Source organism: Pan paniscus, chromosome 6, assembly GCF_029289425.2.
Source record: "Pan paniscus chromosome 6, NHGRI_mPanPan1-v2.0_pri, whole genome shotgun sequence".
NCBI classification, from domain to species: domain Eukaryota; kingdom Metazoa; phylum Chordata; class Mammalia; order Primates; family Hominidae; genus Pan; species Pan paniscus.
Genome location: NC_073255.2, coordinates 108,351,516 through 108,376,143, shown reverse-complemented (window position 1 = coordinate 108,376,143; position 24,628 = coordinate 108,351,516). Strand labels below are relative to the sequence as shown.

At 40.7% G+C, this 24,628-nt stretch overlaps 2 protein-coding genes across 4 annotated transcripts in view; both read right to left on the bottom strand.

The window, feature by feature from the left end:
• The window catches only part of PTTG1IP2 (PTTG1IP family member 2), a 43,449-nt gene extending 38,488 nt beyond the window's left edge, over nt 1-4,961 (bottom strand). Inside the window, exon 1 of one of the 2 annotated variants that reach the window (XM_034964415.3) lies at nt 4,669-4,961. In XM_034964415.3, coding sequence (XP_034820306.2) covers nt 4,669-4,813 — 145 coding nt within the window. In that variant the 5' untranslated portion in view covers nt 4,814-4,961. The remainder of the gene's footprint in view (nt 1-4,668) is intronic. The other variant, XM_063606299.1, reaches the window with a different exon arrangement.
• The window catches only part of CLDN12 (claudin 12), a 160,324-nt gene that overhangs the window by 88,909 nt on the left and 46,787 nt on the right, over nt 1-24,628 (bottom strand). The window contains exon 3 of one of the 2 annotated variants that reach the window (XM_055114665.2): nt 11,195-11,283. The exons of the other annotated variant lie outside the window; for it this stretch is intronic. The gene's annotated coding sequence lies outside the window, so the exon portion shown is untranslated. Of the gene's footprint in view, nt 1-11,194; nt 11,284-24,628 lie in introns of those variants that run through there. 2 annotated transcript variants of the gene reach the window in all.

The following is a 24,628-nucleotide window of genomic DNA, read 5'->3' as shown; positions in this document are numbered from 1 at the left end:
CTGCCTGCTTCTTGAGATAATTTGAGAAGGTGGAGAGGCAACCAGCTATAGTGCTCTAAGATCAGCACCTGGGAAGCTGCTCCACAACTCCCTCGTGCTCTTTGTATTCAGTGCTGCTGAGCTTGGAGCAACCCCAGAAACCACTCTTACATTAGTCTTCTCTTATGTGTGTTTTAGGCTGTGGCTTTCTCCATTGGTCTGATCTGAATTGCTTTCTGTTTCTCAGGGATTCTTAACATTTTCTGGCTCTCATGTTGTTTTCCAGCACTGTCATAATATATATCTCTATAACTAGTCATGTGCTGCATAACTATATCTTGGTCAACAGACTGCATATAGGACGGCCATCCCTTCAGATTATAATACTGTATATTTTTACTATTCCATTTCTATGTTTAGGTAAGTTTAGATACACAAATACTTACCATTGTGTTACAATTGCCTGCAGTATTCAGCATAGTAACATGCTGTATAGGTTTGTAGCCTAGGAGCAATAGGCTAATCTAGCCTAGGTGTATAATAGGCTATACTATCTAGGTTTGTGTAAGTACACTCTATGACATTCACACAATGATGAAATTGCCTAACTATGCATTTCTCAGGATACACCTCTGTCATTAAGCAACACATAACTGCATAATGTTTACTGAAAACTTACCATGTACTAGAAAATGTTCTGAGTGCATAATATAGATTAACTCTTTTGATCCTCACAACAACCATTTACAGAAGATACTATTTTATTCTTATTTTACTGATAAGGAAATTGTGACACAGAAAGCATGGGCCTAGTAAGCAACAGAGCTGGGAGGTGAGTCCAGGCAGTGTGAGCTGCTGCCTGTAATAACTGTGTTCTTCTGCCTCTCTGGTGAAACAAGTACTGTCAGAGAGGCGCAGCTAAGTAGAGGAGCAACTATTCACTTAGATTGGGTGGACTAAAGGAAGGCATCATAGAAGAGGTGGAATCTGATCTAGGCCTCTCAATATCAGAATTCAGTTTTACATCATAATTCAGTATAATGTCAAATCCCCCATTTCTGCTAGTGGCAGAAAACCATAAACTTGCAATCTAATTTCAGTCAATTAATTCATCCTCCTTTGAACAAACATTTAGCTAAATGTAGGGTTTGCTCCTTCCCCCTTTACCTTGGGGATGCTATACTTTTCTGGGAGCAAAGCCTATGTGTTGCCCTGGCACTAGGGTGTGACTGGACTGAATCCCCTCCTCCTTCCTTGCTAGCCTCACTGTGTGAATCTCACCTGTCCCCTTCTTAGGGAGTGTCATGTCTAGCATCTGTGGTCCTGCTGTGGTTTCTAGACGTGAGGTCCAGTATTCTCTGGGAAAGACCTTTCCCTCTTCAATTCTGCCAGCTGTCACAAGAGCTGCCTTGCCTGTACCCAACCCACTATATTGGGAATTTTAGGGCTCTCTACTCTTTTCCCTACAAAATTCTTATGTCCAAGGGATTATGACATGCAGTCCTTGAGTCCATTTGCTAAGATACTTCTTCCTGCTACTATTACCTACTGTTTGGGAGCCATGTTAGCTTCATGTTATCTATGAGACCAGTGGATTCAGAGTAAACTCTAGAAAGTGAGTCACAAGTTCCTAATATTTTCAGATACCCCTTCAACCCATCTGAGATTTATATTATCTCACCCTTCCTTTACCTCAGCCGGAAGTGGTATACCAGGTTTCTCTCCTGGTTCCCCATCAGCATTTAAACCTTAGTGTCAATGCTCTAATCCTCCTAATACCTGCCTGCTGGTCAAAATCTTAAAGCGCTTTTTGTCTTAAAGATGGCTATATGAAGTTAGGATCCAACCAGGAAAATAGAAACCACTCTGTGTATACATAACACTGGGAACTTAGTACCGAGATTGGGTATGCAGGTGATGAAAGAGGCTGAGAAGTTTACCAGGGGAAAGAAAGCGAAGTCCAACCTCCTCCCAGATAATAGCACCCCCTAGGCTAGAGGACGGAGGAATGAGGCAGCTACCAGAGCCCACCACAGTAAGTAAGCTTAGAGTATGTGACAAATATTCTTGGTGTGTTCACCATTAGCAGAAATAAACAAATGAAGAGAGAAAACTCGGAAGCCTTGCCTTATATTCAAATTATTTGGCCTTCAACTTATTTCCTTGGAGCTATCTGCCTTTTAATTTCATTCTGATATCTTGCTATCTACTTCGAGGCTTGTTTCACTGAATATTTCTCGTTTGATTGTTCTCTAGCTCAAAGCACTTGTGGGAAATTTTCATGTTTCTTGAGTTGTGTTCTCTTCTAGGGTAGATTATTTGGGGTGTGTGTGTGTGTGTGTGTGTGTGTGCGTGCTATCATATACTCCTTTATTTCTTTATTTTGCTGTGCAGGGTTTACATAGTTGCTCTATTGTTTTCATTCTACTAATGCACAGCTCTGTTCAGACCTTCCATTTGTTCTGATATAGTGTAGATGAGATCCTAACCACCTTACCATGATCCTTGAGATTTTTTTCAAGAAGCTACAGTTTTATGGCATTTTATGTTCTATTCACTCCATTGTTTTCAGCATTAGACAAGGGGGAGAACTCAAATGAGGCTGTGCCAGGCTTTGTTAGAATATCTGACTCTGCTCTCTCTTTTGAGGTTTGTCATTTTCCAGTGCCAAGGTTTGCTAGAGCTTATCAGAGGTGTTTCCCATTTCCATGAAGGGGTATCTTTGGACTCTAGATCTGCCCTCAAATCCAGCTTGTAACGCAGGAACCTGAGTTTCCTTCAGAGAGTCAGGCCCTCTCTCTTCAGGTCCTCATTCCGCCTATTTCTCTGCAGTAGCCATTTCCTCTTCTCATCTTCGGAATAAGATAAAGAATGGACACCCACTCAACTTGTTTCTCTCCAGATTTGGGAGAATTAATAAAAATTCTTGGATTATAGTAACTCACTAGTTACCTCTAAGGGAGGGTGGTAACATTTGGAGTCTTGCCATGCTGTGCTATTCTGTTCTGATCTAGAACCTTCCAGTTCTTTCCTTAGTTGCCACTTATTTTTTGCACTATGCCCCTTTGTTGTCTGCTTACTTTTAGTGAAGAAAATTCTCTAGGTTTCAGTACATTTTTTAATCCAGTCATTAGATTCTAGAAGATTAACCCAAAGTTGCATCAAGTGCTTTCTATAATTTCTTGAGATATTGATTACTAAGCTCTCAAATGTAAATGAACATCAGAGATAGAAGTCCTGGGGATCAAAACAAACTGCTTAGGGGGAGGTCTCACTTGATGTGCGATCCTTCACAAAGTCCTGTCTGTTGCCTGTCACTTAGGGCACAATCCGGGACATAGATGAGGATCTCGTAAAGGCTTAGAAGCCCCTTTTCAGTTTTGGAAGTGAAAAGTATCATGATGTCTAAGAAACCATATCCTTGTTAGATGGGAAGATTAAATGCAAGCACTAAGGGGAACTGGCCTGAGACTAAGATGCAAGCATTCAGGAGAGGCCCTTGGCAGGCAAGGTGTTTCCTTAGAAACATGGGCTCCAGTTGGCCAGCCCTAGAAGTGAGCTAGCTAGCAACAGAAACTTCCACCTTTGGAGATTATCTTAGATGTGATTTTTGATTTATTTTATTTGTTTTCTTTCTTTCTTTCTTTTTTTTTTTTTTTTTGTTCTTCATCAGCATTTTGATAAAGTCTTAAGACATGAAAAATTTCTGGTATGAGTCCAGTTTGCTAGGGAACAAAGGGAAGAATTTGTTTCTATGTTTGGGCCTATGCTTTCAGGTGCTGTTTGTTGGGAGAAGGGGCCAGGATGGCACTGGAACACTATTTCTCTTAGAGTATGTATAGGGGTGACCAAGAGGTTAAAAAAGAGAAATCTGTGGGAAAGATGAAACCAAAGAAAACAAGCTAGGTCTTTTAATTCAGCGTCGCCCCAACCCTACCCCCTCAAAGGAGATTCTTATTTCAGTGCAACGCTGAGAACTGTGGGTTTGGTTTTAGTAAGGAAGACTGATTTGCTTACAGATACTAACATTCTTTTCTACTCTGGAAACCAGACAGCAGTAATTATTCTGTCTCATAGTCTTTGTAAAAATGGCAATCTTGGCTTTACAGGGCACTTTCCAAGTAATTCAAATTCTCTTATTTTGTCTATACGGTTCCAATTTAGGATACTTAAAACCTTATTTCCAGGTTCATGAATTTAACTCAGCGTGACTTTTAACATTTCAAAATTTTTTCAATTTGGAAGGAAATCAAGAGATGCCTCCAAACTGAAGTAATTTTTTTATGAAAAAGAACAAATAAAGCATTTTATTAACTAAGACCTTAAAAAACTTAAGAAAGAGGAACTATGACCATTGAGTGGGTCTGATTAGAACAAAACCCAACGGCTTATTCACAACAAAAAGCTTATATGTCATAGGTCATGCAGAAAGTGATGGGGGAGAAACCATGCTTTTCCTCAAATTTAAAACTTTGAATCTACCTTTCATATTTCAGATAAACCAAATTAATCTGAGTCCAATTTAACTGAGTTTCACCAAAACCATCTAGAACCTTTAAAATGTCTTCCCACCAACACCAAATGACAACTTTTGAGATGAAAATTCCAGTGCACCAGGATGGCACAATTAAAAGGAAAAACAACGCTGGAGCATGTGGGGCACCCACCTCAGGACTCCAGATCACTCACCCTCTTCATTCCCATCTCTTGGTTTCTGATTGTTCCTGGGGCTGTGGATAAAACCATTCTCTGAGAAGCTGATAAGCAATTGGATGAGAAAGAGGGAGAGGAAAACTGGCAGGAGAATCTGGCCCCACGCCCGCAGCCAGCACATCTCTCTTCAGACCTGGTGACCCCAGCCACTGGGAACCTGGCAGGCACCAGCTACAGTGTTGGACACTGAGACCTGCCCAGAGGCTGCGACCTACCACAGCCCCGGGTCCTGAGGCTGCCACTTGCAAGCCCTGGATGCCAGCATAATCAGCAGAACCTTAGAATCCCTAATGTTCTAGCCAGAATGTGGAATGTTCATAGTGCAATCCTCGTCGGCACTGGGTCCAGCTTCCTGGGCCCTGAATACCATGTACAGTTGGTCCACTGGACTTGACTGAGGTCTATTTCTCCCAAATCAACACTTTTCCCTACTACATTGTTGTTTTTTGGAGAAAGACCTGGATTCTAATTCTCACTACTTGAATATGTGTACAGCAGTTGCACTCTTCCATGCTGCCTTTTCTCTGATGTAAATGAACCTACCACCCACTGCACTCCATGGGAGTGGTTGTGCGATCAATGGGTGGTAAGGCCGTGAAACTCACAGCTCTGTAAACCCTTGGTCTTGTCCTTGACTAGCCTGGTGATCCTTCCTCTTGACGTGCTCTAATGCAGTTTCCTAAAGGTAGGTATGTTTTGGGTAGTACATAAATGTCTTTTATTTTCATAGTTATGAATTTATTTTAATGCATATTGGAAAAATATAACCAGTAGTTACAATGATGTAATAGCAACAATATATGCTTTTAAAATAAATCTGTGCAAAAAGGACAATTTTCAGAAATATAAATAGTACACAACTTAAAGGATATGGCAAAAATTGGGGAGGTGGTTCCAGAATGACTGAAATTTGAGCAATCTTGCCCCAGTGTGTGTGGTTGGGGAGGGGTAGAGGTGGGTGATGAAAACTTGTCCTTGACCAGGAATTATCTTGTTTTGTTTTTCAAAAATGATCAGGTGGGAAGATCGCTTGAGCCAAGAAGTTCGAGGCTGCAGTGAGCTATGATCGCATCAGTGCACTCCAGTCTGGGCAACAAAGCAAGACCTTTTCTCTAAAAAAATTATTTAAAAAAATTTAAAAAACAAATGATGCAGTTTTCCCATAGTATTCCTGGCATATTGATCTAGACTGCATCCTGAGGACTATGGGTCTAGTATGGACAATAAAGATGGAGGAGGAGAAGATGTGCAGAGTTCCAGGCTAATTTTTCTTCACCCATTTGCAATGCAGAGGACAGACAGAGGGTTATTAGCTATACTATAAAAAGTGCTTTTATAAATTGACAAAAAAAAGGACAAAAGATAAACAATAGGAAAACGGACAAGAGATGTGGAGAATCCATGGACAGAAAAGCAAATCCAAGTAGCCAATGAATATATGAAAAAAATAGTTTAGAAACACTAGTACTAGGAACTAGGAAATTATAAATTAAAACTAATAATGTAAACATCAGGTAGGCAAGCATTTAAAAAGAAAACTAAGATATCATTGGTGAAGTTGTGGGGGAAAAGGTACTATTATACTTTTTGGAGGAACTGTAAATTGCTACAGTGTCTTTAGAAAGCAACCTTGTTGCTTTCTAAAGCAGCCATTAAAATGAAAAATACATATATTCTATGTGCATATTGTTTCTTGGAGACCTGCCCCTCATTGCCTCTCAGTTCTCACGGTATGGGTGGAGTTCCAACTCCTACTTTGGAAGTAGGACATGAAAACTACACCTGAGCAAAGCAGGTCATAAAACTTCCCTGGCCACCATGCCTGGCTCAGGAGTGGGCACATGACCTAGGTTGGTCTAATCCAAGTCAATCTCAGAGTTTTTGCTAGGAATGCTAGGATAAAGATGCTTGTCTTCCTCTGGATTCAAATTTGGAAGGACTTAGTCTCTGTAGCTGCGAAAAGCCATCATAAGTCTATGTGGGAGATGGGCACGTTGGCTCATGCCTATAATCCTAGTACTTTGGGAAGCTGAGGCAGGCAGATTGCTTGACTCCAGGAGTTCAAGACCAGCCTGGGCAACATTGTGAAACCCTGTCTCTACAAAGAAAAAAAAAAACACACAAAAAAAATTAACCAGCATGGTAGTGTGCACCAGCTACTCAGGAGGCTGAGGTGCAAGGATCACTTGAGCCCAGGAGGCAGAAGTTGCAGTGAACGGAGATTGCACCACTACACCCCAGCCTGGGTGACAGAACAAGACCCTGTCTCAAAATAATAATAATAAAAGAAAAAAAGACTATGTTGAATATGGCCATTAAAATGCCCATATCAAATTAAAATTGACTGATGGACTCAGCTGCTGTCCCTCAGATGTATCCACCATATTCATCTCAAGGCCATGCTTCCTACAAGCTATTCTCAGCCAAGACTAAACATGGGAAGGAGTACTAATATGGGATACTTTTAGTGGAAGATTTTGGCTTGAAAATTCCCCATCAAAGTGGTTGAAACTTTCTTAGAATTGTGCTGCACTCTGAAACTCTACCAACCAAATTCTTCCTCCTTTCCTCTCTCTTCACTGATGTCAGACCTGCATTGCTGTCTGAAGGTTCTCACCTGCACTAGCTCCTTCCCCTTTATTTTTTCTTTTCTTTTCTTTTCTTTTCTTTTTTTTTTTTTTTTTTTTGAGATGGAGTTTTGCTCTCTCTTGTTGCCCAGGCTGGAGTGCAATGGTGCGATCTCAGCTCACCACAACCTACACCTCCTGGGTTCAAGCAATTCTCCTCTCTCAGCCTCCCAAGTAGCTGGGATTACAGGCATGTGCCACCATGCCTGGCTAATTCTGTATTTTTTTTTTAGTAGAGACGGGGTTTCTCCATGTTGGTCAGGCTGGTCTCAAACTCCTGACCTCAGGTGATCCGCCCACCTCAGCCTCCCAAAGTGCTGGGATTACAGGTATGAGCTACTGTGCCCGGCCTCTGCTTTATTTTTTCTGTTTCCCCGGTAAAACTCTTGGACTTATAATCCCATCTTAGCAGATCTTGAAGGACCTGAGCTAATACAAATGCTACTGAGTGTTCTGACAGAACCAGTGGTAAGATAAAATTTTGAGATTTGTTTACTTACTATCCGATGGACAGAGCTCCAGAGACATTTTGATGATACCAGCCAGGCAGGTATGTATGCTAAAGGTAAGAGCTTGGGTTGGGAAAATTTGGAATCCTGAAACAGCTTCTGTGGTGAAACATTATTACTCTATTACTTTGAGAACCCCACTATCCCCATGGATGTTAATGAGTTCAGCTCTGTGACTGCCTCTACTGTCAGTTTTGGCTTGCAGAGGGGAGCTGCTGAATTTTTTAGTGATGTTGGTGCCCTTCTTACCAGCACATTCCTGATGGCCTTGGTGAATGGACGGATACTCCTAATGTTGACTCTGCAGATCCTCCGGGAATCTAAGAACTTGCAGCGGGGGGCTGACCTTTCTGCTGGAAAATGCAATAAGGGTATCTTAATAGGTGTCCTCTCAGGAGAACCCCGACCTCTTCTCTTGGCTGCTAGGCCAATAACTAGGGTTAAATCCAGCTGGGGACATGCTGGACCTGAGAAGGGAGGAAAGAAATTATATTCCAAGATATAACTAGCCAATGAGGGCCACCAATACTGAATTTTGAGGGTGTTTGCACAAGGGGCTAGAATATGAAACTGAACAAGCAAGGTTTCTTTGACTTGGAAGTACTTTTGTAGGACATGAAATTTAATGGCCTGGTAAGACCCAGGGGACAGTGCGAACTCATTGTTAGAATGGCTCTTAGAAGCCTAAGAAAGTGATCCAACACTGAGCAAAGTGGAAATGCCTGAGTTGCCCAGGCAGGAGGAAGAGGAAGGAATAAAAAGGCTGAGAAGGAGAAGTTGGCTTGCTGGAGTGGCTACATTATGTAAGGTCAGAAAAACTACAAAGTAACTATGTTCCAGGGGAGAGTCCAGAGGAAACACCATTCACCAAGGAAATCAGGAATGTGCTGGTTAGAAGGGCACTTGCATCACTGAGAAGTTCAGTAGCTCTCTTCTGCAGGCCAAGACTGACAATAGAGGCAGTCACAGAGCTGCAATCCTTAATATCCAATGGGAATACTGAGGCCTCCAAAGTAATAGTGATCAGATCATGGCACTTAAATGAAAGAAGCCAGAACCTCACAACCACCAAGATCAGAGGGGCAGTCAATGGAAGCCTGGCCCACAGCAGGGAAGGGAGATGGTTAATAGAGCATGGCATTTCTAGGAGCAAAACAGGGGAGTAGCCAGCAAGGGTGATGTTTAACATCCACAATCAGAAAAGGGCAAGGATGGAGGAGTAGGAAGCTGAGGACAATGACCCCAATAAACAGTCACGATCCCTTGATCACTGTATTAGTCCATTCTCACACCGCTATAAAGACATATCTAAGACTGGGTAATTTATAAAGGAAAGAGGTTTAATTGACTTACAGTTCAGCATGGATGGGGAGGCCTCAGGAAAACTTAGAGTCATGGCAGAAGGGAAAGCAAACATGTCCTGCTTCACATGGCAGCAGGAAGGAGAAGTGCCAAACAAAGAGGGAAAAGCCCCTTATAAAACCATCAGATCTCGTGAGAATTCATTCACTATCACAAGAACAGCAGCATGGGGGTAACCAGCCCCATGATTCAGTCACCTCCCACCAGGTCCTTCCCATGACATGTGGGGATTATGAGAACTACAATTCAAGATGAGATTTGGGTGGGACACAGCCAAAGCATATCATTCTGCCCCTGAACCCTTCCAAATCTCATGTCCTCACATTTCAAAACACAATTATGCTTTCCCAACAGTCGCCCAAAGTCTTAACTCATTTCAGCATTAACTCAAAAGTCCAAGTCCAAAGTCTCATCTGAGACAAGCCAAGTCAATTCTGTCTATGAGCCTGTAAAAATCAAAAGCAAGTTAGTTACTTCCTAGATACAATGGGAATACAGGCATTGGGTAAATACACCTGTTCCAAATGGGAGAAATTAGCCAAAACAAAGGGGCTACAGGGCCCATGCAAGTCTGAAATCCAGCAGGGCAGTCAAATCTTAAAGCTCCAAAATGATCTCCTTTGACGCTATGTCTCACAACCAGGTCATGCTGATGCAAGAGGTGGGCTCCCACAGCATTGGACAGTTCCACCCCTGTGGCTTTGCAGGGTACAGCCCCCTTCTTGGCTGCCTTCATGGGCTGGCATTGAGTGTCTGCAGCTATTCCAGGTGCATGATGCAAGCTGTTGGTGGAGCTACCATTCTGGGGTCTGGAAGATGGTCACCCTCTTCTTGCAGCTCCACTAGGCAGTGCCCTAGTGGGGACTCTGTGTGGGGGCTCTGACCACACATTTCCCTTCTGCACTGGCCTAGCAGAGGTTCTCCATGAGGGCTCCATCCCTGCAGCAAACTTCTGTCTGGACATCCAGGGATTTCCATACATCCTCTGAAATCTAGGCTGAGGTTCCAAACCCTCAATCCTTGATTTCTGTGCACCTACAGGCCCAACATCACATGTAAGCAGCCAAGGCTTGGGGCTTGCACCCCCTTGAGCAACCAGCCTGAGCTCTACATTGGCCCCTTTTAGCCACAGCTGGGATGCAGGGCACCATGTCTCTAGACTGCACAAAGCAGCAAGGCCCTGGGCCTAGTCAACAAAACCACTTTTTCCTCCTAGGCCTCTGGGCCTGTGATGGGAGGGGCTGCCATGAAGACCTCTGATATGTGCTGGAGACATTTTCCCCCATTATCTTGGTAATCAACATTTGGCTCCTCATTACTTATGCAAATTTCTGAAGCCAGCTTGAATTTCTCCTCCGAAAGAACATGGGTTTTTCTTTTCTATCACATTGTCAGGCTGCAAATATTCTGAATTTTCATGATCTGCTTCCCTTTTATACATAAGTTTCAATTCCAAACCAATCTTTGTGAATACGTAAAACTGAATGCTTTTAACAGCACCCAAGACACCTCTTGAATGCTTTGTTGCTTAGAAATTTCTTCCACTGGATACTCTAAATTATTTCTCTCAAGTTAAAATTCCACAGATCTCTAGGGCAGGGGCAAAATGCCACCAGTCTCTTTGCTAAAACATAGAAAGAGTCACCTTTATGCCAGTTACCAACAAGTTCCTAATCTCCATTTTCAGCCTGGACTTCATTGTCCCTATGCCTATCAGCATTTTGGTCAAAGTCATTCAACAAGTCTCTAGGAAGCTCCAAACTTTCCCACATCTTCCTCTCTTCTTCTGAGCCTCCAAACTGTTCCAACCTCTGCCTGTTACCTAGTTCCAAAGTCACTTTCACATTTTCACTTTCACTTTCACATTTCACTTTCACTGGCTAGTGAGCAGTACCTCACTACCCGGTACCAATTTACTATATTAGTCCATTCTCACGCTGCTGTAAGGACATATCTGAGACTGGGTAATTTATAAAGGAAAGTGGTTTAATTGACTCACAGTTCCACATGGCTGGGGAAGCCTCAGGAAACTTACAGTCATGGCAGAAGGGGAAGCAAATATGTTCTTCTTCACATGGCAGCAGGAAGAAGTGCTGAGCAAAGAAGGAATAACCCTTTATAAAACCATCAGATCTTGCAATAACTTACTCACTATCATGAGAACAGCAGCACTGGGATAACCACCACATGATTTAATTACCTCCCACTGGGTCCCTCCCACAACACCTGGGGATTATGGGAACTACAAGTCAAGATAAGATTTAGGTGGGGATACAGCCAAACCATATCACTCACTTCCCAAACTTTATTTAATTTTCAGATCCAGACCCATTGAATGAAGAGGTGGCCAGATTCCTAGAAGGGACTCTGCAATATTGCTACAAATATATCCTATAATTCTCCCAGTCCTTACCACCACTTACTAGGGGGTCTGTACACCAGGAAAAGTGGAATACCTGACATTTTAAAAATTACTGGACACAGGGCCTGAGTTGCATTGATACATGGAGATCCAAACCATAACCATATCTAATCCTGTCTTGGCATCTGCTTCTCAGAAAACCCCACCTCATAAGGAGAGAGCCAGCATGAAAATGGAGTTGTTTCAGAAAAAGAAACAGGTTCTGGTGATCCATCTGGACACTGGATCAGATCGTGCCTGGAGTCAGGTTGTTCCATTATCACTATCCAAGTCAATAAATTCACCATTTGTTTAAGCCAGTTTGAGTTATGGTTTCTGTCTCTTGAGCATCCCTTGACAGTAACATATCAAGACTCCTGATAGGCAGGAAAATGATGGTAACAGATTTGCAATTATTGTTCTTAAGGAAGGTTCTCATGCCCTTTCCTGGAGTTGATCTCAATATCCGCAATGAGGAAGGGGACAATGTGAGTCTACAAATCCTGTGTATAAAGCTCCTTTTGTTCATAAATCATGTTTGCTCTCTTGCTTCTCCTATCTACAAGTACATTTCCACATATATATGTTTTGTATTTATATATACAAACACATACACACATTTGCAAAATATACAAACATTATCTGTCTGTCTGTCTATCTATCTATCTATCTATCTATCTATCTATCTATCTATCTATCTACCTAAAATATAAGGGAGCCAGGCACGGTGGCTCACGCCTGTAATCCCAGCACTTTGGGAGGCCGAGGCAAGTGGATCATCTGAGGTTGGGAGTTCGAGACCAGCCTGACCAACACGGAGAAACCCTGTCTCTACTAAAAATACAAAATTAACCAGGCATGGTAGCACATGCCTGTAATCCCAGCTACTCGGGAGGCTGAGGCAGGAGAATCACTTGAACCTGGGAGGTGCAGGTTGCGGTGAGCCGAGATTGTGCCATTGCACAATCTTGTTGCCTGGGAAACAAGAGAGAAACTCTGTCTCAAAAAATAAAATAAAATAAATTATATATATATACACGTATATATATACATATATATGCATATATATACGTATATATACGCGTATATATATGCATATATATGTATATATATACATATATACACACATATATGAATATATATATACATATATACACACACATATATATGAATATATATATACACATATATATGTATATATACATGGAAAGTTTTTTGACATTGTCCTAAATTAAGAACAGAAGATTGTGATTATTGTCTGCTACCAGAGATCCTTAATTTCTGGAGTAGAATAGTAGAAAAGATCAGGACACCCCCTCCCTCAGAGCATCACCTTGGTATGCCTACTGCTTCCTCCCCTGGCCCAAATGTGTACCTCACCAGCTCTGGGTCCCTGAATCTATTCAGGGAGTTGCAACATCCCACATTAGGCAGAGGGTTGAGAAAGTGACATCACAACCCCTAAGGCCTGAAACCCTTGAGCTGGCCTCAGTGTCTCAGTGCCTTATGACTGAGGCTTCATTGCCTCATCAAAAGTACCATCCTGCCCAGAGAAGGAAGGTAATCCAACTCTGGCCAACTTGGAATCAGCAATCTCACACACCCCCAACATACCAACTGCCACTTGTCACACTTCCAAACCACTCTTAGCTGATGACCTTGTTTATACTGCCTCAGAAAAAATGAAACCAGCCAGAAGGAACTTTCCCCAGCCTCCACCTCAATATTTACCTGTGTTTGCATTCACATTTCTGCTTTCCCTCATGCTCCGTTTCAAAGCCAAACCTGCCTGTGGTGTTATGTTATATATTGGTTTTCATCCACAGTTCCTGGTTCCTAACTCCCATGGCCCTTGTTACAGTCTTTTGTGATAATGTTAGGTGTGTGAGGCCTCATGGGCGGGACTCTGACCTTCTGCTTCAAGGCAGGACTCTAATGCTTCCCTGCCTTTCTGATTGTGGGTCTTAAGACCCTCCCATGAGAGGGTCTGACCCTATACCCTGGGAGAAGGAATGCTGACATCATGAAGCTTCCATCAAAACTCAAGAGGAAAGGGTTCAGTGAGCTTCCAGATAGCTGAACATGTGGAGGTTCCTGGAGGGTGGTGCACCAGGGAGGACATGGAATCTCCATGCCCCTTCCCCCATACTTTGCCCTATGTATGCGTCTCTTCATCTGTTTCCCTCGTAATATCCTTTATAATGAACCAGTAAATGTAAGTAAGTGTTTCCCAGAGTTCTGTGAGCCACTCTAGCAAATTAATTGAACCCAAAGAGGGGGTTATGAGTACTCCAACTTGAGGTCAGGCGTAGTGGCGCATGCCTATAATCCTAGCACTTTGGGAGGCTGAGGCGAGTGGATCACTTGAGGTCAGGAGTGTGAGACCAGCCTGGCCAACATGGTGAAACCCCATCTCTACTAAAAATACAAAAAAAAAAAAAAAATTAGGGGGGCGTGGTGGTGCCTGCCTGTAGTCCCAGCTACTCAGGAGGCTGAGGCAGAATTGCTTGAACCCAGGAGGTGGAGGTTGCAGAGCCGAGAGCATGCCACTGCTCTCCAGCCTGGGCAACAGAGCAAGACTCAGTCTCAACAAAAACCAAAAAACCTTGAAACTGGTTGGTCAGAAGTTCCAAAGGCCCAGACTTGCAACTGGCATGTGGTGGAGGAGGGAGGGTAGTGTTGGGGACTGAGCCCTCAACCTGTAGGATCTGACATTGTCTCTGGGTAGACAGTGTCCGAACTGAATTAGAGGACACTGAGCTGATGTCCGCTGCTTGGAGTGTGGAGAATAAAGCCCCACATATTTGGTCACAAAATCTTCTGTGTTGATGATCGTTGATTAGTGTTGTGAGTAGAGGAAAAAACACAGAGAAAATTTTCCCTATGCATCGCCTGAGGGCACTAGATCTCACCCTACTCATCTTCCCAACAATACTGCTCCAGCAACTTTCTTCTTGCTCTTCTGCATCCCTCATTTTTCAGTCTCTAAAGGATCATTCCCCACAATATATCAACATGCTGTTGTTGATCCTGTCTTTAAAAACACTTATAAACCTTGTCCTAATGCCACTTCCTTAACTAGCAATCACTTCATTGTTCCCCTTGGCAGAAAATTTTTCAAGAGAATTCTTGATTATTTACTTCAATGCTCATCTAATTGTCTCTTTCTCTCTCTCTCTTTTTTTTTGTTTGTTTGTTTTTTTGAGACAGAGTCATGCTCTGTCACCCAGGCTGGAGTGCAGTGGTGGATCTCGGCTCACTGCAACCTCCACCTTCCAAGTTCAAGTGATTCTCCTGCCTCAGCCTCCTGAGTAGCTGGAACTACAGGTGTGTGCCACCACGCCAAGCTAATTTTTGTATTTTTAATGGAGATGGGGTTTTACCATGTTGGCCAGGCTGGTCTCGAACTCCTGACCTCAAGTGATTCACCCACCTCGGCTTCTCAGAGTTCTGGAATTAGTAATTCCAGGCATGAGCCACCACACCTGGCCCCAACTGTCTCTTAAACCCTCTCCAATCAGACTTTTCCCCCACACTCCACCAAAATGGCTCTTGGATAAACAAAGGATCCTAAAAGTAGCAAGAGAAAAGAAACAAATGACCTACAATGGAGCTCCAATACACTTGACAACAGACTTTTCTAAGTCGAAACTTTCTCAGTGGAAACCTTACAGGCCAGGAGAGATTGGCATGACATATTTAGTTAGTTAGTTAGTTAGTTAGTTAGTTAGTTAGTTAGTTAGTTAGTTGAGACGGAGTCTTGCTCTGTCGCCCAGGCCGGAGTGCAGTGGTGCGAACTCTGCTCACTGCAAACTCCGCCTCCTGGGTTCACGCCATTCTCCTGCCTTAGCCTCCCAAGTAGCTGGGACTACAGGCGCCGGCCACCACGCCGGGCTAATTTTTTTCTGTATTTTTTTTTTTTTTTTAGTAGAGACGGTGTGTCACCGTGTTAGCCAGGATGGTCTCGATTTCCTGACCTCGTGATCCGCCGGCCTCTGCCTCCCAAAGTGCTGGGATTACAGGCGTGAGCCACCACGCCCGGCTGACATATTTAACGTACTAAAGGAAAATAACCTTTTATCCTAGAATAGTATATACAGTGAAAATATCCTTCAAACATGAAGGAGAAATAAAGACTTCCTAAGACAAACAAAAGCTGAGGGATTTCATCAATACCAGACCTGTCCTACAAGAAATGCTAAAGGGAGTAGTACTTAAATCAGAAAGAAAGGACATTAATAAGCAACACATAATCACCTGAAGATACAAAACTCACTGGTAAAATAAGAACACAGAAAAACACAGAATATCATAACACTGTAACTGTGGTGTGTAAACTACTCGTATCCCAAGTAGGAAGACTAAATGATGAACCAATTAAAAAAAAAAACTGCAACACTTCAAGATATAGTCAGTACAATAAGATATAAATAGAAACAACAAAAAGTTAAAAAGCAGGGGGATGAAGTTAAGGTGTAGAGTTTTTATCAGTGTTCTTTTTGCTTGTTTATTTACGCAGTGTAAAGTTGTTATCAGATTAAAACAAAGGGTTATAAGATAGAATTTGCAAGCCTCGTGGTAACCTCAAACCAAAAAACATACAATGGATACACAAAAAACAAAATTGCTCTTGTCAAGGACATTAATGACCTCCATGTGCTAACCTCAGTGTAGCACATGGAGATCAAATCTCAGCCATCATCTTCCTTGACTTATTAACACCATCTGGTGCAATTTATCATACCATCTTCCTTGATATCTTTTTCACTTGGCTTCCAGTTCACCATGCTCTCTTAAATTTCCTCCTACTTCTCTGGTTGCTCCTACTCAGTCTTGTTTTTTGGATGCTCCTTTTCTCCAAGAACTGTTACTATTGGTGTGACCCCGACTGAATCCTTGATTTTCTTTTCTAAGTACATTCATTATCTTGGTAATCTCAATTAATAGCATGGCTGTAAATACCATCCACGAGCTGCTCACTCCCAAATTTATATTTTTAGCTTGAACCTCACTCCTAATATCCAGTCAAACATATCAGAATGCCTATTCAACATATGTAAATAGATGGCAACAAACATCTCAATACATTTGAAAGTTATGATCTTTTCTTTAATCCATTTTCTTATCCTTCTTGTTTCCCAGTTTAAAACTCTTGAAGTCATCCTTGATTCCTTTAATTCTCTGAAACTCCACATATAGTTCATTAGTAAATCACCTCTACCTTTGAATTAGCAAACTTCTACCTCCTCTTCTGTTACTGCAATTGTGCCCCAACTGGTCTCCTTGCTCCCACCCTTGCCCTTCCTTCTTCTCACTGCTTATTGGTAATACAGCAGCCAGTAATTATTTTAAAATGAAAGACCTGGTAACACCTCTATTTGGAAGCTTCCATTTCACTCAGAGTAATACCCAAACTCCTTACAAAAGACTTAGCCTGCGTGACCTGACACCTCCTCCACCTTGTGCCTCTGTCATCATCTACTATTACTCTCCTCTTCTTTCATTAGGCTACAGCCTTGCTGGAATCTTTGCTGTCTCTCTGATACACCAGGCATGCTGTCACCCTAGGGCCTTTACAGTGGTTATTCCCTCTCCTGGACCACACTTTTTTCAGATAGCCCCTTGGCTACCTCCTTTACCTTCAAGTCTTTGTTCAAATGCCATCTTCTCAATGAGACCTAATCTGAATGACCTTAGAGAATATTGCAACCTGTACCTCCTCACACCAGCATCTCCAATTCCCTTGGCATGCTCTGTTGCCCTAAGGCATTGAATTGTCTCCTAAAATACTGTATAATGTACTCATTATGTTATTGCTTTTTGTTTTTTTCTTTCTCCTGTCCAGTAGAATTTCAGCTCCATGAGATAGGGGTTTTTGCCTCTTTTGTTCACTGATGTAATCTAAGCATTAGACAGTGCCTAGCACACAGTAGGTGCTCAATACATATGTTTTAGGTCAGGCACTGTGGCTCATGCCTGTAATCCCAGCACTTTGGGAGACTGAGGCAGGCGGGTCGCTTGAGTCCAGGAGTTCGAGACCAGCCTGGGCAACAGGCAAAACCCTGTCTCTACAAAAAATACATAAAAATTAGCCAGGCGTGGTGGTGGGTACCCATAGTCCCAACTGCTTGGGGGGCTGAGGAGGGAGGATTGCTTGAGCCCGGGAGGCCGAGGTTGCAGTGAGCCGAGATCACAACGCTGCACTCCAGCCTGGGTGACAGAGTGGGACCCTGTCTCAGAAAAACTAAAACTAAAACCCAACCATATGTGTTAATTGAATTTTTATCCCCAAATCATTTATCACCTTAATTCTGGTCTAATATTCCAAGTTCTTTCAGAAGTCTCTACTTGAATGTCCTTAAGACACCTCAAACTCAGTATGCCCCAAGTCAGACTCATTTTCCCCATCAAATTCGTTCTTTCCCCTGTTTTCCTAATTGGATTCATAGCATCGATAACCATCCAGTCAGCTATGGGAGACGCCACAGGATCATTCCGCATTTTCAGTTTTGGAACAAGTTCCTAGCCCTCTCCTAATGCTAATAAGCATTTGATATTAATACTGAGCCTTTAGCCACACATGCAAATACTATGTTTTTCATTGCTTTAGTCACTTAGTCTCTTGGGGATTATTGTCCATGGGTTTGTGTATTAGTCTGCTAGGGGTGCCATAACAAAATCCCACAGATTGGGTGGCTTTAACAACAGAAATTTATTTTTCACAAATTTACTTCTCTGGAGGCTAAAAGTCCAAGATCAAATTGCTGGCAGGATTGGTTTCTCCTGAGGTTTCTCTCCTTGGCTCACAGAGGGCCACCTTTTTGCTGTGTCCTCACGTGGTCTTTCTTCGGTGCACATATACTCCCGTTGTCTTTTCCTCTTCCCATAAGGACACCAGTTCTATTGGGTTAGGGCCCCATTCTTGTGACTTCATTTAACCTTAATTAACTCCTCAAAGCCCTATCTCCAAATATAGCCACATTAGGGGTTAGTCCATAAATAAATGAATTTTGAGAGGACAAAATTCAGTCCATAACAATTAGACACAATGCTTTTCTGTCCCTTTAAAATTATTCCTGTTTTCAAAAGTTCATTCCTTGTGCATATGCAAACTTTGTTTTCTTTCTATTTTCCATCTGTTTTGAATAATCTCTATTCTTGGCTTTATCATAAACAAATGTATGCCTGCTAAAATAGTTTTTCCCGATACTCTTACTGTTTTGCATTTATCAGGTGTGGACGGAGTTAATATTTGTAAAACATTTTCTAAAAATAGAGAAAAGCAGCTAACAGAGTCAAGAACGGAACACTTCATGGCCCCAAATAACCAAGTATGACTACTAATGCCATCTGTTGGCAGCAACAGAAATTGCATGTTTTTTATCTGGATAGTAGCTTTGTTCAGATCTATCACGGTCTACGTGCTGAAAATTTGAAGGTAAAGAAATCCCTGTATTCTCTTCCTTTACCTTCCATATTCCTGTCTGTGACAGTAAGCAGCCCAGCAGGAAGGTTAATTGAAGAGAATTCAATGAAGGGACTAAATACAGAGGTGTGTCAAGAGTAACAATAACCAAGCATGGTGAAGCACCCAGTGACTAACAACGAAGAGAAGCTATTACCATCCCTGCAACTGAAGAGACAGAGCAGGGAATGGAAGGGCTGAAATCAGAGAGAACTGAAGAATTGCCCAAAAGAAGCTGTGGTCATAAGGTAAAGGAAACACAGTTTGGCTGAGCGAGTAGGGGGAATAAATACCCAAATCTTTCTCTTCTCCTACTATCTATTCTCCCAAAGTCAGAGGAGCAAAGAAACTCAGATAATGCAATCTGTAGGTCAACGTAGGGCAGAGAAGGATGGAGAATGAATTTGGAGGGTTAGCCAGTGTCTTGGTCTGTTTTGTACTGCTATAGTGAAATACCTGAGGCTAGGTAATTTATAATGAACAGAAATTTATTTGGCTCACAGTTCTGGGGGCTAGAAAGTCCAAGGTTAAGGGCCTTCTTGCTGCATCGTCCCGTGGTAGAAGGCAGAAGGGGAAGAAAGCACACATGTGAGAGAAGAAAGGGAGCCAAACTCCTTTTTATTAGGAACCTACTCCCATGATAACTAACCGACTCCCTAGATAATGGCATTAATCCATTCATAAGGGCAGACCCCTCATGACCTAATCACCTCTTAAAGGTCCCACCTCTCAACATTGTTGCATTGGGAATTAAATTTCCAACACATAACTTTGGGGGACACGACGAAATCATAGCAGCTAGTGAATAGTTAGCATAACTTCCCTTCACAAAATGAGTTGTCCTCTCTTCTATTTTATGTACAGATTGAGTTCTTAAATGTCTCATCCATGGTTGTAAGTATTCCAACACAAAAAAATGTACTTAAGAGGAACTAATAAATACATATTTTTGAATAAATAAATGAATACTCATTATCTCCATGACTTAAAATTTTGCTGGAGGAAAAAATGGCAACTGTACTCTATTTTATGTTATGCCTTATGCCCAATGAATTCCATCTGAAATTCAATACATTAAATTCCAATCCTGAATACAATAAATACAACAATAAAGCAAACAAGATCATTTTTCCTGATTCCTGGCTATATGTTTATATGAGAAACAAATTTAAATAATAAGAGAAAAATCCCCACAGTTTGCCTTTTAAAAATAAAATTTGAAGTATATTTTAAGAATAATAATAGCTCACTTATCTTTTCTTTCAGCGTTAAAAGTTCTTACAAAGGCTTTAAATGAAAGTGAAGAGTTATGTTTATCTTCAAAAGAAGTACTAAAGTCAACACTGAAAGCCCTTGAATGTAGTACAACAGTTGAACTTTAATAAACAAACAGCCTGTTGAAGGCAGGCAGATTAAAAGTCTCCAGTATACTACAGTTTAATTAGCAAGTACTGTTACAGCCAGGGTCTATACCTCCTTCCCCCAGACACAGAGAAATTACGTTTATGATGACTGGTATTCCTTTGTTCTGACCATTATAACTGTCAATCACTAAACTGTGGAAGTTGTCTGATATGACATTTAAGACAAACATACAAGTATACTCATCAACTGCAGTCTAATTACTACAGTTGGCTTAATGACAGGGTTGCATCAATTTTTTAGTAGTACTATCAGTCTTGAAATCCTAAAGCAGATAGTCTAGCAGATCTCCAAATGTCATATTCTCTTGTATATTTCCAACTTGGGGAAAGAGAGCATGATGACTCAAGATTGTTTCCTTGGTATTTTGTTGTTATGGAAAAAGGAGCATTTATAATCTATTAGACATTTTTGAGGGCACAAATAACATGAAAATGATATTTCAGTGAAAAATGTACATTTTGCTTGGTTATTATTGCTAAGTGCATTGTTCAGCAAATGTTCTGCTGTATTGAGTTTCAGGCATCACTTGAATTATATTATGGTGAGATTTGTGATTAAGGTAAGCTAACTCAAAATGACAAGCCAAGGGCTTTTAAAACTCACATTTCAATGAAATCTGGCAGCAGAAAAACAGCTGCTCTAAGTCTGCTCTTCTAATATTTCAAAGGAAGAATAGCAATGGATTTCTGATACCATATGTGCCAACTGCAGAAATTCTAGAACAGCCTGAGAGACCATGGGTGAAAGGTCACCCTCTGCCTTATACAGATGGCATGTTTAATTATTAAAGAGCAATTTTAATCATTTAATCATTTCAGACCTTGAAATGAAAGGTCTTCTCGGGTATCTCGAAGCTTGTTGCAACCTAAACTCTGCTGTCAAACTTCTAGGGAGCCAGAAAGTAACATATGTGGTTTCATATCCTAACTTGATTTACATTCTCATGTGAGTTGAATTTGTTTTACAGGCTGTCGAAAACATTTCTTGGAAAAAAAAGTTGAAGGTCATGTCTTTAGCAGAGAATTTAAAGTTAAATCTAAATCCAGACTGAAGTCAGTCTTGAATTCCTCAGGAGGATGGCCCTTTCTTTCAGCAGAATTGTTTGTAGTTCTGTTGAAAAATTTCGTATCTAGCCTCAAAAATATTTTCAGAAATAGTCTCTATAGCTTTTTCCACTATTAAAAATAAACAACACTAGCAAGGTGTCTGGTATGTAATGTTCAATAAATGTTAGGTCCTCCTCTCCTCCCTTCACCAAATGCATGCATGCATGCATTCACGTGCAAACACTGGAATTCATGTTTATGTGATTTTGCAAGAACAAGTGGAATGAAATCAAGGATAGCTCAACCATTCTTTAAAATCAAAATCAAATACAAAGTTTTGAATTCATATTTTTTAGATGAAGAAAATAATATAACTGAGCTAATAATAATAAAAAATATTGAGCAAGTGACATCAGCAACATGGCAGAATAGGACTTTCTAGTGCTTGTCCCTCCACAGAAACATCAATTAGAATAGCTACCCATGCACAAAAATACCTTCACAGGAGATGAAGGTTAACAGACAAAACTACTAAAAAATATTAATAGCTATAATTATTTCTTAAGGGATACAAATATAAAAAGATGTACATTGTGACATTAAAAACAAAATGTGGATGATGTGGGGTAAAAGTATAGAGTTTCTGTATACAATCAAAGTTAAATTATCAGCTTAAAATAGGCTGTTATAACTATAAAATATTTTACGTAAGCCTCATGGTAACAATAAAGCAAAACCCTACAGTAGATACATAAAAGACAAAAAGCAAGGAATCAGGCTGGGCATGGTGGCTCATGCCTGTAATCCCAGCACTTTGGGAGGCCGAGGCAGGCAGATCACTTGAGGTCAGGAGTGCAAGACAAGCCTGGCCAACATGGTAAAACCCCATCTCTACTAAAAATACAAAAGTTATCCAGGCATGGTAGTGCACACCTGTAATCCCAGCTACTCAGGAGGCTGAGGCAGGAGAATTGGTTGAACCTGGGAGGCAGAGGTTTCAGTGAGCCGAGATCATGCCACCGCACTCCAACCTGGGCGACAAAGCGAAACCGTGTCTCAAAAACAACAACAACAACAACAAAGGAATCAAAGTATGCCATAGAGAAAAATCACCTAATCACAAAGTAGGACAGCAAGAGACATCCAAGCACCTAAATATAGAAAGCAAATATTAATAGTTGTAAAGGGAGACATAGGCAATAATACAATAATAGTAGTGGACTTCAATAACCCACTTTTGACAATGGGCAGATCATCCAGATGGAAAAAAATAAGGAAACATGACTTAAACAACACTTTAGACCAAATGGACCTAAGAGACATAAACAGAACATTCCATTCAAACAGCAGCAAAATACACATTCTTCTCACGTGCACATGGAACATAATCCAGGATAGATCATATGTTAAGTCACAAAACAAGACTTAACAAATGTAAGGAGACTGAAATCATATCAAGTATCTTTTCCAACCCAAATAGTATGAAACTAGAAATGAATTGCAGGAGGAATTTGAAACTTTCACAAAAACAGAGATTAAACAACATGCTCCTGAACAACTAATGGGTTAAAGATGAAATTAAAAGGGAAACCAAAATATACTTGAGACAAATGAAAAAGGACACACAACATACCAAAACTTACGTCATGAAGCAAAAACAGTTCTAAGAGGAAAGTCTGTAGTAATAAATGCCTACATCAAAAAAAGAAGATCTCAAATAAACAGCTTAATATTATACCTCAAGGAACTAGAAAAAAAAAGAAATTAAGTAGAAAGAAGGAAATAATAAAGATTGGAGCAGAAAAAACAAAATAGACACTAGAAAATCAATAGAAAAGATCAAGAAAACTTTTGAAAAAATAGCCAAAATCAACAAACCTTTAGCTAGGCTTTGGAAAAAGGACTCAGAAATGAGAGAGGAGACATTACAACTGATATCACAGAAATACAAAGGATTATAAAAGACTGCTATGAACAATTATATGCCACAAATAGAACAGTGTAGAATAAATGGATATATTCCCAGAAACATAAAACCTACCATGGTTGAATTATGAAGAAACAGAAAATCTGAACAGATCAATAATGCGTAAGGTGACTGAATCAGTAGTCAAAAATCTCCCATCAAAGAAAAGCTCAGGACCTGATGGCTTGACTTCATAGTCTACCAAACATTTAAAGAAGAGGTAATAGCAATCTTTCTCAAATTCTTACAAAAAATTGAAGAAGAGTGAATAATTCCAAACTCATTTTATGAGCCCAGAATTATCCTGAAACCAAAGTCAGACAAGGACACTATTAAAAAAAAAAAAAGAAAATTATAGGCCAATATTCCTTATGAAGATAGATGCAAAAACCCTCATCAAAATACTAGCAAGCCAAATTCAGCAGCACGTTAGAAGAATCATTCACCATGATCAAGCGGGAGTTATTCCTGGGGTGCAAGGATGGCTCAACGTATGCAAATCTATAAATATTATACACAACATTAACAGAATGAAAGACAAAACCATATGATCATCTCAATAGATGGAGATAAAGCATTTGACAAAATTCAAAATTCTTTCATAATAAAAATTCTCAACAAATTAAGTATAGAAGGAATGTGCCTCAACACAACAAAGGCCATATATGACAAAACCACAGCTAACATCAAACTCAACAATGAAAAGTTGAAAGCACTTTCTCCAAGATCAGGAACAAGACAAAGATGCCCATTCTTGCCACATCTATTCAACATAGTACTGGAAGTTTTAGCCAGAGCAATTAGAAAAGAGCAAGAAATAAAGGGCATTCAAATTAGAAAGGAAGTAGTGAAAATATGTCTCTCTGTTTGAAGAAAACATAGTATTACAATATATTAAAAAAAATTAAAGACTCTACCAAAAAACTGTTAAAACTAATATAGAAATTCAATAAAGTTGTAGGAAACAAAAATAACATACAAAAATTAGTAGCATTTCCATATACTAACAATGAACTATCTGAAAAAGAAATTTTTAAAATGCCATTCACAATAGCTACAAAACATTTAAAAAGTTAAAAATAAATTTAACCAAGAACTGAAAGACTTGTACACTGAAACTATAAACATTGATGAA